Source organism: Brachypodium distachyon, chromosome 2 (assembly GCF_000005505.3).
Source record: "Brachypodium distachyon strain Bd21 chromosome 2, Brachypodium_distachyon_v3.0, whole genome shotgun sequence".
Classification (NCBI taxonomy): Eukaryota; Viridiplantae; Streptophyta; class Magnoliopsida; order Poales; family Poaceae; genus Brachypodium; species Brachypodium distachyon.
This window is the reverse complement of record NC_016132.3, coordinates 50,493,538-50,504,486: the sequence shown is the minus strand read 5'-3', so window position 1 is coordinate 50,504,486 and position 10,949 is coordinate 50,493,538. Positions and strand designations below refer to the sequence as shown.

The following is a 10,949-nucleotide window of genomic DNA, read 5'->3' as shown; positions in this document are numbered from 1 at the left end:
AGAACAAAACAAAACGACGTACACTAAAGAAAAAAAAAATTAACGCCGTTGCCGGGGATCGAACCCGGGTCACCCGCGTGACAGGCGGGAATACTTACCACTATACTACAACGACTGACTTGCTAGTTTGAGAAGGATATTATATCTAACTATACTATCGTGACAGGTGGGAGCATATGCAAATAGCTGAGAAAACGATGAATCAGATAAAAATATCACCCACCTAGCGCGGCCCAGCTAGAACTATCTTTCGGAAATCTTCTTTTCTTGTTATGACGTACTCAACGAGTTTGTAGATTGTGCATAAATATTTCCAACGGAGCGAAAGGGATTTGTTTCCACGTGCAAGACGCATATTCAAACTCGCATGACGAGCAACCCCCACCTCGGCACCTCCACCAATGCAAATTCCTTCCTTCCCGCCGCCCGATAACCTCCTGCGCCCCGCTTCGGATCTCACCACCTTCGCGCCATTCGATCCCCACCCCACCAGATGACGCAAACTCCCACTACCAGTACCAGCGCCGCCGCCGCGCCGGCGGAGGCCGGGCTATCGGACGCCATCGCGGCCGCGCTGCCGCCGGACCCGTACGAGCAGCTGGAGGTGGCCCGCAAGATCACGGCCGTGGCCGTGGCCTCCCGCGCCTCCCGCCTCGAGCACGAGGCCGCGCGCCTCCGCCAGAAGCTCGCCGACAAGGACCGCCTCGCCGCCGACCTCGCCGACAGGGCCGCCGCCCTCGACCAGGCCCTCCGCGACGCCGACGCCCGCCTCCGCGCCATCCTCGACGACAACGTACGTGCTGCTGCATATTATGTGTCACTCACTTTGCGTTTTTTGCTGGTCGTTGCCGTGTTTCTGAGATTTCTAGTGTTGAACTTGTTGGTCGATCTCGTTTTGGGTTGTGCGAAGGCTAAGCTGGTGAAGGAGAGGGACTCGCTCGCGCACACGTCGAAGAAGCTGGCCAGGGACCTCGCCAAGGTGACGGCACTCCTGCATCTGCCAGGGACAGGGATCACACGGTTGCTCTCCTCGCGTTTTCTGCTAATTTTATTTGTTCTTTACTTGCAGCTGGAGACATTCAAGAGGCACCTAATGCAGTCACTCGGTGACGAGAATTCTTCAGTAAGCTCCTCCTCTCCAATTAGTCAGTTTCTGCGAAGCAAGCAATGGCCACTGTTTCTCTGCTCAGTACTCAGTAGTAAGCTTTCTGTCCTTCTCTGCACAGAGTCAGGAAACTGTAGACATAAGGACCTGCGAGCAAGGGAATTCTTGGAGATCAGGTATTACTATGACACTACCCCGTGGACACTGTAATCTCCAGGCTCCAGCAGCTCATTGCAAGTCTGTGACACCCTGTTTCATCTCTGACATATCTTTCCGCAACCTTCCCGAAGAAGGATCGGCAAATAGCCATCCCGTGTCCACCACCACCCGAGCCGATGGATCTTCCCAAGTCGAAAGCACGAACCAGGACGGTACGTATGATAAACAGGGGTGTAGCACAAAATGTTGAGATTTGAAAGGATTCTGAACATCTGTTATTTTCAGTGGCAAGGCCATTCGAGCAGAAGCTTACCATCACGCACATAACTCCGCGCCTGGTGGCTTCCGATCCTGCGCCGAGACTGAGATCGTCTGCCGAAGCCCCTAGAAGGTACTCCACTGCCGTATCCCCGAAATTGACCTCCGGCGCCGCATCCCCTAGGCGATACTCCACGGCCGTGTCACCTAAACTTGCGTCCAGCGCCGCCGCCACTTCGCCGAGGAGAGAAGGTCATATGGCCATGTCGGCGTGGCTCCCCTCGAGCAAGATGTCCTCTGCAGCCAATTCGCCACCTCGCGGGCACTCAATGTCGGGTACGTTCTTCTTTCTTTCTTTTTTTTGCGTGCCGGGAGTTCATCAGAATTGATCAGCTCATTCATCTGGAGACTGTCCCCGTTGAAACCACTAAATTTATTTCTCTGGACGTTGTTCCGACCGACTTCTGTCTCAGGGCGCACGACAAGGGTAGATGGCAAGGAGTTCTTCCGCCAGGCAAGGTACGCATCAGTACTTCTGCTTTTAAATTTCGTCTCATTAGTAGCATCTGTTTCTTGATAGAACTAATTCCCCTCTTCTGCTTTTTTTTTCATTTGCAGGAGCCGTCTCTCGTACGAACAGTTTGCAGCTTTCCTCGCCAACATCAAGGAGCTCAACGCCCACAGGCAATCACAACAGGTTGGCACTTGGCACTTGCCGCCCCACTTTCAGTTTCCAACTGGATCCATAGTTTCGTTCGGAGCTCCAGATCTTGATTACTGTGACTGGGATGATGCAGGAGACCCTCGAGAAGGCGGACGAGATATTCGGCGCAGGAAACAAGGACCTCTTCGTGTCATTTCAGGGCTTGCTTAGCCGTAGCCTGACGTAGCACGCAGGCAGTTCAAGCTCAGGGCATTGCACTCGATCTCTTCCATCTGCTGTTACAGCTGATCAAGAGCAGGGAGCCAGTAGCAGGATAATCATTCGTTCGGCAAAAAATAAAATACATCATTTGACAAAGAACCATACATAAACCATGGAGCAGCTTTTCTGCATTCTAGGAAGGTTCTGATTTTCCCACCATTATTCTAGTTGATGCAAATTTTGCGCCATAAAAAGGGAACATGTCAAAGTTATTAGTGAACATAGCATCGCAGCAGCAATCAGAGAGCTGCGCACATGAAAAAAAAGTGCACTTGCAATGGTACGTGAATGATCTACTGCTATTCAGATTCAGAAGTCAAGAACAATACCGAATTTACATTTAGAGTTGTGACTAGAAACAGAGTTCCAGGTTTCAACCTCTCTAGGTCAGTTTGATGACCAACCACCTCATCCGTGATGGTTGAGGCATCTGATGCACAGGTGATTTGAAGCATTCTAAGGAATAGCCGACCCGGACGGGTGTAGTATGTACAGGGTAGAATATCCAGGGAAAATTTGGGGCTGTGCACAAGCGTATCGGAGTCATCTACGAGGAATTTAACTTGCGTACGAGTTGCACTAACTAGCTTTACTCAAGACGTATATGTAGTTGTACGTGACTGCAAGGGAGGAGGATTTGTAGACGGTCCGTGAGCTTTCATCTGCCATTTTTCTCTTCACTGCTTCTTGGCCAGCGTCTTCTGAAGGCCTCTCAAGATCTTGGCAAACCAAATAGTGTTCATAACGAGCAGTATCGTGGGCACGGCAAAAATCAGAAGGCAGCTGAATGTCTGCATCAGCATGACCTGTCAAAAACCCATAATAAAATTTAGTTTTCACTGTATTTTTTTGTCGCATAGTCATATGTTGTTGACACAGAAGAAGGAAGTAAATTACCTGGTCATAGTGGAAGTAGATGTGGTAGAACAAGTAGATGAACAAAATTATCCGTGCCACCTGCATTAGCCGAATGGCTGACCATATTAGAAAGAAACTCACAGAAACTTTTAAACAGGAAGAAAAAGTTACTGATGAGACAACAGATTGATTGAACATTATTGATTCAGATTGACAGCATGCATATTTAAAGTTGTGCGGTAATTTTCTCTGAATCCATCTCTTAACAGAAGAAAAGAATCTACAGAACGATATATTGGAAGTCGATAGTTCGAGAAAAAAAATATTGCAACTCCAGTCCCCAGATGAGTTTGGAAATGTCCAAATTTAGTTCCCAAAAATATAAACGCACTAAAATGCCTTATCCAGTCCTGCCGACCGCCGGCGTTCCTTTTGTGACTTGGTGGCAGGAGTCCATCCGCTCGTCCCCTCCTACCACGCGAAAGGGTACGACGTCCCTGATCATGCTAATGGTATGGTCTATTTGGAAGCACCGCAACGCCGCTGTCTTCGACAATGCAACCCCCAACGTCGCCTCCCTCTTTGACCAGCTCAAGGCTGGGCGACTGCGGGCGCTGCTAGCCTCGGGGCGTTGCTACCGGATGTCTCTAGTTAGGCGCGTCGCATTGTAATTCGGGTGTGGCCCTCTGTGGTCTTGTACATAAACTTCTTTCTATCAATGCATCGAGACGCAAAGCTTTTGCGTTTTCTCGAGAAAAAAATGCCTTATCTAGTATAAAGATTAAGGTATTCCAAGGTAGTGGCAAGTAAAACACACACTCTAAAATAGAGTGTATGAATGAGTAGAGAAATCCCTAGCTTGCAGCAAATACAAATAACAAAAGTACAAGTTTGGATCCGGCTGTAAAATCTGAAATGCTCATTCATGTATGCACATATTGAAGCATGGCAAACAAAGACTAGAGAGCTTCTAATCAACTGCAGGAAATAACTTGCAATCTACAATTGCGTGCAAAAACTTTCACATACCAGCCATGCAACAAACATTGAGACACCATTCACAAGATAGGCTTTGGATCTTTTCAGTCCAGCAGTATCAAGAAACCTTCATGACATAAGGTAACGGGATAGGTCAGACAGAATGAAATAATGAGACTGATCCAAACAAATCGTGTGGTCATTTAATTGAATCAAATATACCATCGGAGGTTGATTCCAGGCGTGGTTGTTTCAGAGATGAGAACCATGTATGTATACAACTGACCTTCCCCAGAATACATAGCATAGACTATGGAAACAAGTGACAGGATGTGATGGAGAAGCTGACAATGGTTGACCAGTAGTAAATAATATGTACAGAAAAGCAACAATGGAAGATAATGAAAGAAAAGGAAGAACAGTGATGACATATATTCACTTACATACTCCAGTCCACCTAGTTTAGGATAAACCCATAGTATCATAGCAAGGTCAGTGATGAAGTACCCGACAGAAACCTGGACAAATAAAATAAAGCTAGTATGAGGCAAAAGGAGAGAACGTATTTTAACATGGCCTATTGCTGAATGAAAACAAATTAACAGCTATCACCCCCAGTGTAAAATTAGAGATGTTTGAGCTCCGCAAAGTTACTGGTCCATCCAGCTGATCAGAGAATAGATCGGAGAAGAATACTAGGTACACTGACATGAATGTGATGAACATTGCATGAATGGTGGACATGCCCCTAAAACAGGTAAATCATGTATGGTGAATAGAAATGTCAGTAAACACAGTGTGAAATTGGACATAGTTTTGCAAACAGACGGCTTCACCTGTTGTTCCACTCAAGCTTTTGGATTTTCGAAAGAGAAGCATAACTCTTGTAGTAGAATGAGCTGACTAAGTGTGTAATGTCATAGACCTGCCAAACAAAAGGGTAAAGTGTGTTTCCGTTACAGAAATGGTAAAGTGTAGTCAAGAAACTGGGAAGCAGGAAAGTCTACAAAATTGTCAGTAAAATATTCAAACTTATGATCTCCGAGATTACTAAGTGTGTGATGTTGGTAAACTTAGAATCTTTGTTCAAAATTAAATCTCTAGAATTCTGGTCCATAGAGATTAATCATAACAAGTTCCATGCAATATTGTCAGGGTTTACATAAATATGCAATAGAAACAAGAGAAAAACATGTGCAGTTGAAAGGGTTTGAAAAGTCTAACTCTAGAAACAATGCCAGAACTTAGGATCAGTATCTGCATGTGCTATCTAATTACATTGCAGAATAGCTCATAACTTTTATTGGACCACTATGGATTCAAGAGGCAAGATGACTTCACAAAATCAAAAATAGATAAGGTACTGACAGGGATCCTGATGTTAATTGAACTATGTCCCCTTCTCCCCCACTTACCCACACATCCAAAAAAGGGAAAAACAAAAACAAAATATTGCAGTATCAAACAAATATGGTAATAAACTAAAGGCGATCTATTATGAGAAGATTAAACAAATTATACGTTGTGATGCAACTTTTGTTTCCCATGGCTGCTAAACACTGTAGATAAAAGGGGGCTAAAACTGGTAGGATTAGGTGATATATGTTTGCTAAATCAACACGTACTTGACTTAGAAGTCTTCTACTAAGTATCATAAATTTAGCTGACTAATTACACAACTCATACTAGAACTATAACGTTATGTCAAAACAAACTAAATTCACAGGTGTGATGATCGTTAATGTCAAAACTAAGAGAGGACAAACGTTACCATCTTGCACATCAGGATCCCACCAAGCACAGCGGTGTACGAAACATATGAATCTGCAAGAAGATATTCCTTAACAAGTGATTCTGCTTTGTCCGAGTAGGCCTTAGCCATTTCTGAAGTTGTGGACAGATCCATCAATTCATATATCTTGACTCAGCAGCCTGATGGAAGAGATCAGTTAAATACCAAGATACATTTTCAGCCATAGAGAAGACAGAACTATATAACGACTACACTAAGAAAATTAACAATAATTTTGAGACATCCAGTTGTCTGCAACTCTGCATGAATGTAATGGCAACCGAGAGATGGGTCATTGCCTCATTGGTAAACAATGCTCGGAATAATCTTCCATGAAGTACAACATGCAAATGTCACTTTAAACGCATAATGGGAAAACCATACGAATCCGACAACCTAAAGAAGCTATCCATGTCTGAAAATGTAACACTGAAGCCAAAAGGCCAAATAAATAATCAATCCCTATCATGCTGTCTTTCTCATCAGTATAAAATAGCACACTAGCATAAAAAAGTTATGAATAAAGCAACAACGCATCGCTGAAAGGAAATGCATGAATCCTATTAACAATTACTAGCGCCACAGTTTAAGATAATCAGACGACATGCCATTCAACCTGAGCTTGCTACGAATCCAACACGTTGGCAGCTAGTTACATGCTTGATTGTTATTCCTCAAAACACTGCAATTCAGGCAAGGGAACATAGACTACAACGGACCATTTCTCAAATGCAAAACAACACATAACACCATGTGAGTATGTAATACCTCTAGCCACCCAGTTGACAAATTACTACTACCTGTAACAACCATTCAGAAAAATGGACGAAATACATAAGCATGACCAAGAAATACGTAGAGTTCCTAATAGAGAAGTATTTCCTGCATAAGGGTTAACCCACAAAGCGCCCGAAGGAATCAAGAACATCGAGCATAAAGATAGGGGAGGGGTCAGAAAAGGTGCGCAAGAGGGGAAACTTTTTGTGGCATCATTCAAGCCGCCAGCGAGAGAAAAACACCCGCACATTGCCACCAATTGGTGCATGGAATCGATGCCCGAATAATAACAGCGATCAACCGCAACAGCACTTCGTCTTAAAAAAAACCCGCAACAGCACGCCGTCGCTCGCACGAGGCACGACCAAAAACCGAACGCATCAACCAACTTCCCAAAAAACGCCGAGAGAGCACAACACAGAATCAAACCCCACATCACATTGCATACGAATACGGGTGGCGGGGACACGATCGACACCTAAAACTCCATCGGAATCATCAAACCCACCGAAGAACAAAAGGGCGTACATCATGTACGAGACGAGGACCAGAACCCTCGCCCGCTCCGTACCCCGAACATGGCACCTCGAAGCAAAACCGGAGACGAAAGCGAACCCACCTCGCGACAACGCCCCGCTCCACGATTCGTGGGGCAAAATAGGATCAAATCAACAGAGAAATCCAGAAGCGGCGGGCCCGAAACAACAGAGTGGGAGCGGGAGGAGGATGAGGAGAGGAGGAGGAAGGGACGAGACGGCATTAATTACCTCGCCGGGCTTGCTGTTACGGCAGGGATGGAGGGAGGGCGAGGTTTCGTCGGTGCAAAGCAATCGGGACGGGTTGGATTGGAGGCTGGCTTGGCTATATTTTGCCTCCTCGCCTCGCCCGTTGCACAAGGCAGAACGGAAAATGACGGGGACGAGTGGAAGGAAAGGGTTAAGAGGACGAAGAGAGAGAGATGGCCAGATGGGATTATAATGGGGTATTTATAAACGGATTATAATGGGGGTATTTATAAACGGATTATAATGGGGGTATTTATAAAATTAAATTTGAACGGAGACGAGGGAGCAAAGAGACGTTGAATGGAAAACGTTAACATTCAGTGAAAAGGTTTGACGACTTCTAGTAATTGGAACTTTTTTTTTTTGGATATGTTGACACCCATCAAGTTCAACATTCATAGCCTGTGATTTGCCACTTCAATATTGCTCATGGCCTGATTTATCCTTTTCATGTACAAAATTATAAAACCGCTGATTGAATTTAGATTTCAAGTCTTATGTCATGGAAGATTTATATTATTTCTAGCTCATAGATTTTATGACTTATGATGCAATTTTTAGAGCTTAGGGTTGATTTGCCAATGCCAAAACATGTACTCTCTCCGTCCCATATTAAGTGATTCAAATTTGTTCAAATATGAATGTATCTATGTCTAAAGAGCGTTTAGATACATGTAATAGAAAATCACTTAATATGAGACGGCCAGAGGGAGCAAACACTAATTATCACTTAGGTTGACATTCCAACGAAGAGAAATATGGAGGCAACCATTGAGACATGCGTCTCTAGGAATTTGAGGCCCCCGTGCAGAATGCAAAATAGAACATTAAATTTGAAATTTTATGTAGCCTAACACCATTTAGCCTGACTGTAGCGACTAGTGATGGAGTGTGTAATCCATCAGTTGCGAAACAATAGAATTGATCAGAATTTGCGTACCACGATTGTTCAGGATGGCCAGAATTCTTGTAATAGTTCCCTTCAAGTTTATACATTGGGATTGGTTTCTATCTTTGATGAAATATATGTTTAAGTAAGTTGCAGGATTTGGGGGCTTCATTTTTTGGGGCCCTGAGTGGGTGCCCATTCTGCCCCTGTTAATCGATGGCCCTGCATTGAGATACGCCGATGAATTGCCATCAACCCGACATGAAATGAGTAAAACAGGTTGTATTGCGCGCGCGCGTGTGTGAGACTCCGGAACTGAATTTATGCAATTTAGCCATAAATGCTAACTCGTGCATAAATTAAATCCCAGTGCCTTCCTACGATGAATACTTCACAACATACACGCAATGTGTTCACCGCCAGTTGGAACAAAAATGATATCATTACATCACTCTAAGACACAACATTAAGTCAAGCTCATACAAGGAGTGAAATACCAAGTTATTACAACTCACGGACACATGTCCACAATCATCATTACACCATCGGAAGCAAATTAGGCCCGAGTACGGACAAGTTACAATTATTGCCTAAGAGGCTGAAACTGAAAGGAGAGCCTGCCACAAGTTCACAGAATCCTGCTCTGGAATCTTCTGGCTAAACGTCGAAGCTGTCGTCGTCGAACTCCACGAAGTAACCACTCACATGCTCCTCTGGAAACTCTGGAGAAAACAACATTGCAAAGCAACTGAGTACAAAGTAATCGCAAGACTTACGGGAGATCTAAACTAGAATGCAACAAGTCTCAAGGATGGATAATGTGGTGGGGTTATGCAGCAGCTATATAACTGGAGAGACTCACTAATGACATCGTCTAATTAGAAGATAAGAAGCGTCTACCAAGTGAGGTGATAATCTATCAACTAACACCAATCAAACACAACCTCTTATCACCCTCTCAGCCCCTTGTGAGGAAATGATCCAAAGGAACTCACACTTAAGCAGTTTTAAGCATATCCATGATTAAAGGCTAATTACTACTCAAGTTTAAGAGATTAAGTTAATTAAATTGGTTGAGTTCTCTATGATCAAGTAATGACCAACCAAGTCGTGCATAACCGCGGACACGGCTTTCAGAAAGATTTATCCCTGCAGGGTGTGCCAATTTACCCGTACACGTTCGTCCAACCCTTATTGCCACTCGAGTAGGAACACACAAAGACGTGTGTCGGCAGGATTGAACGACACGACGTTTCTAAGCCCCACAACTAATCCAGGAAACCACCCAACTGAGTCTAATCCGAAACAAGAGCCCAGCCGAAGCGTCGTACGAACTCAAGAGTTGCGTGGACAGCTAGTAGTGGTTCAGTGTCCGCAGAATGACCACTCCAGACTAGTGCCGCAATCCTATATGTATGCAAAGTACCAACAAATCTCCAAACACAACACCAGTGTATATGCGATATGCCAAATGGAACGCCCGAACTATGTGGCCCCTGGAAGAGCTATGAAACGAGTACTAAGCCGAGAGCTATATTCTCTCACGAGCGGTTAGCGCAAAGTTTCTTGGGTCGGCGAAAACGAGAACTCACTCCTTAGGTCGGCGCCAATGGAACAAAACACCAATGCGTTAGCACGGCCTCCCATCGTTGCCTTGTTGCAGATTAATATCATATCACAGTTTAATAATTGCAATTTAAATACAGGAAGTAGCACGTGGCTGTAGCAATTGTGTAACCCCAAGTAAGGACACTAGACTAGCAATCTAAGCAAGAATTTTAATGACCAACTAGGGCAATAAGCAAGCGTGTGACATGGTAATAGGACAAGAAACAAGACAACATGCATTTGAGTAGAGCTGACTAAAGCTATGCAATTCTAGAGGCATCGTGACAATAACCGAGAACGGAACTTAATGCAAGAATGAGAGTGAGGCATTGGGTATAATCAACATGTTCAACGAATGGCTCCTTGCCTGGATTCTCGGTCGCTGGGCACCGAGAGAGGGGATCTAAAGAAGTGTGGGAACCCGGATCGTCGACGGAGTAAGTCGGAGTCGCTAACGGAAAGAACCAAATCACCGAGTACACGAATAAGGTAACAATCAATAGGTGCAATGCACAATACAACATGAAATGGCATGTGACATCATGATGCAACAATATGCAAACGACTTGATTCCATTAGCAACAAAGTTAACCATTAGGTGACTTAATTAAAGTAAACATCAGCTTTAAAGGACTCAAATGGCCTAACCAAGTATGCTACTGTGTTCTACAAGTTATAGGGATCAACTTTCATGTTTACATTAAATACAGATGAGCTACCAGTTTTAAAATAGAGACTAGACAAGTTCATACGTTTGAATTTCAAATCTAGGACAGATTTGAAATTTGAAACCCCAAAGTGTAAATCTAATTGCA

The 10,949-nt window shown here is 44.3% G+C and overlaps 2 protein-coding genes and 1 non-coding gene across 4 annotated transcripts; 1 reads left to right on the top strand and 2 right to left on the bottom strand.

Annotated features, from left to right (window-relative positions):
* Positions 1-43: 43 nt before the first annotated feature.
* Positions 44-115, bottom strand: TRNAD-GUC. Its single transcript has one exon. It is a non-coding gene; the product is annotated as a tRNA-Asp (tRNA).
* Positions 116-436: 321 nt separating this feature from the next.
* LOC100835324 (uncharacterized protein At4g15545) lies at positions 437-2,730 on the top strand. Its single transcript, XM_014899046.2, has 9 exons — positions 437-793; positions 911-979; positions 1,070-1,123; positions 1,227-1,281; positions 1,396-1,476; positions 1,550-1,858; positions 1,996-2,041; positions 2,141-2,219; positions 2,320-2,730. The coding sequence occupies exons 1-9, from the start codon at positions 494-496 to the stop codon at positions 2,410-2,412; spliced, it is 1,086 nt and encodes a 361-aa protein (XP_014754532.1). The 5' UTR covers positions 437-493; the 3' UTR covers positions 2,413-2,730.
* A 2-nt stretch (positions 2,731-2,732) lies between these two features.
* On the bottom strand, positions 2,733-7,814 carry LOC100837879 (transmembrane protein 56). Of its 2 annotated transcripts, none has more exons than XM_003569855.4 (9): positions 7,620-7,814; positions 6,055-6,215; positions 5,120-5,208; positions 4,896-5,031; positions 4,727-4,801; positions 4,506-4,627; positions 4,335-4,410; positions 3,345-3,404; positions 2,733-3,253 (listed from the first exon to the last, which is right to left on the bottom strand). In XM_003569855.4, the coding sequence occupies exons 2-9, from the start codon at positions 6,187-6,189 to the stop codon at positions 3,125-3,127; spliced, it is 822 nt and encodes a 273-aa protein (XP_003569903.1). In that variant the 5' UTR covers positions 6,190-6,215; positions 7,620-7,814; the 3' UTR covers positions 2,733-3,124. The 2 variants fall into 2 exon arrangements, with proteins under 2 accessions (XP_003569903.1, XP_024315800.1); XM_024460032.1 differs by lacking the exon at positions 7,620-7,814 and adding an exon at positions 7,472-7,608.
* Between the last annotated feature and the right edge of the window lie 3,135 nt (positions 7,815-10,949).

Excerpts from the sequence above, each read along its gene's own strand:
- LOC100835324 (XM_014899046.2), top strand. The coding sequence starts at position 494 with ATGACGCAAACTCCCACTACCAGTACCAGCGCCGCCGCCGCGCCGGCG. Across the intron at positions 794-910 it reads GCGCCATCCTCGACGACAAC|GCTAAGCTGGTGAAGGAGAG; the intron begins GTACGTGCTGCT and ends GGTTGTGCGAAG. Across the intron at positions 1,282-1,395 it reads AGGGAATTCTTGGAGATCAG|AAGGATCGGCAAATAGCCAT; the intron begins GTATTACTATGA and ends ACCTTCCCGAAG.
- LOC100837879 (XM_003569855.4), bottom strand. The coding sequence starts at position 6,189 with ATGGATCTGTCCACAACTTCAGAAATGGCTAAGGCCTACTCGGACAAA. Across the intron at positions 5,032-5,119 it reads AAGCTTGAGTGGAACAACAG|GGGCATGTCCACCATTCATG; the intron begins GTGAAGCCGTCT and ends TACCTGTTTTAG. Across the intron at positions 4,628-4,726 it reads AACTAGGTGGACTGGAGTAT|CTTCTCCATCACATCCTGTC; the intron begins GTAAGTGAATAT and ends AACCATTGTCAG.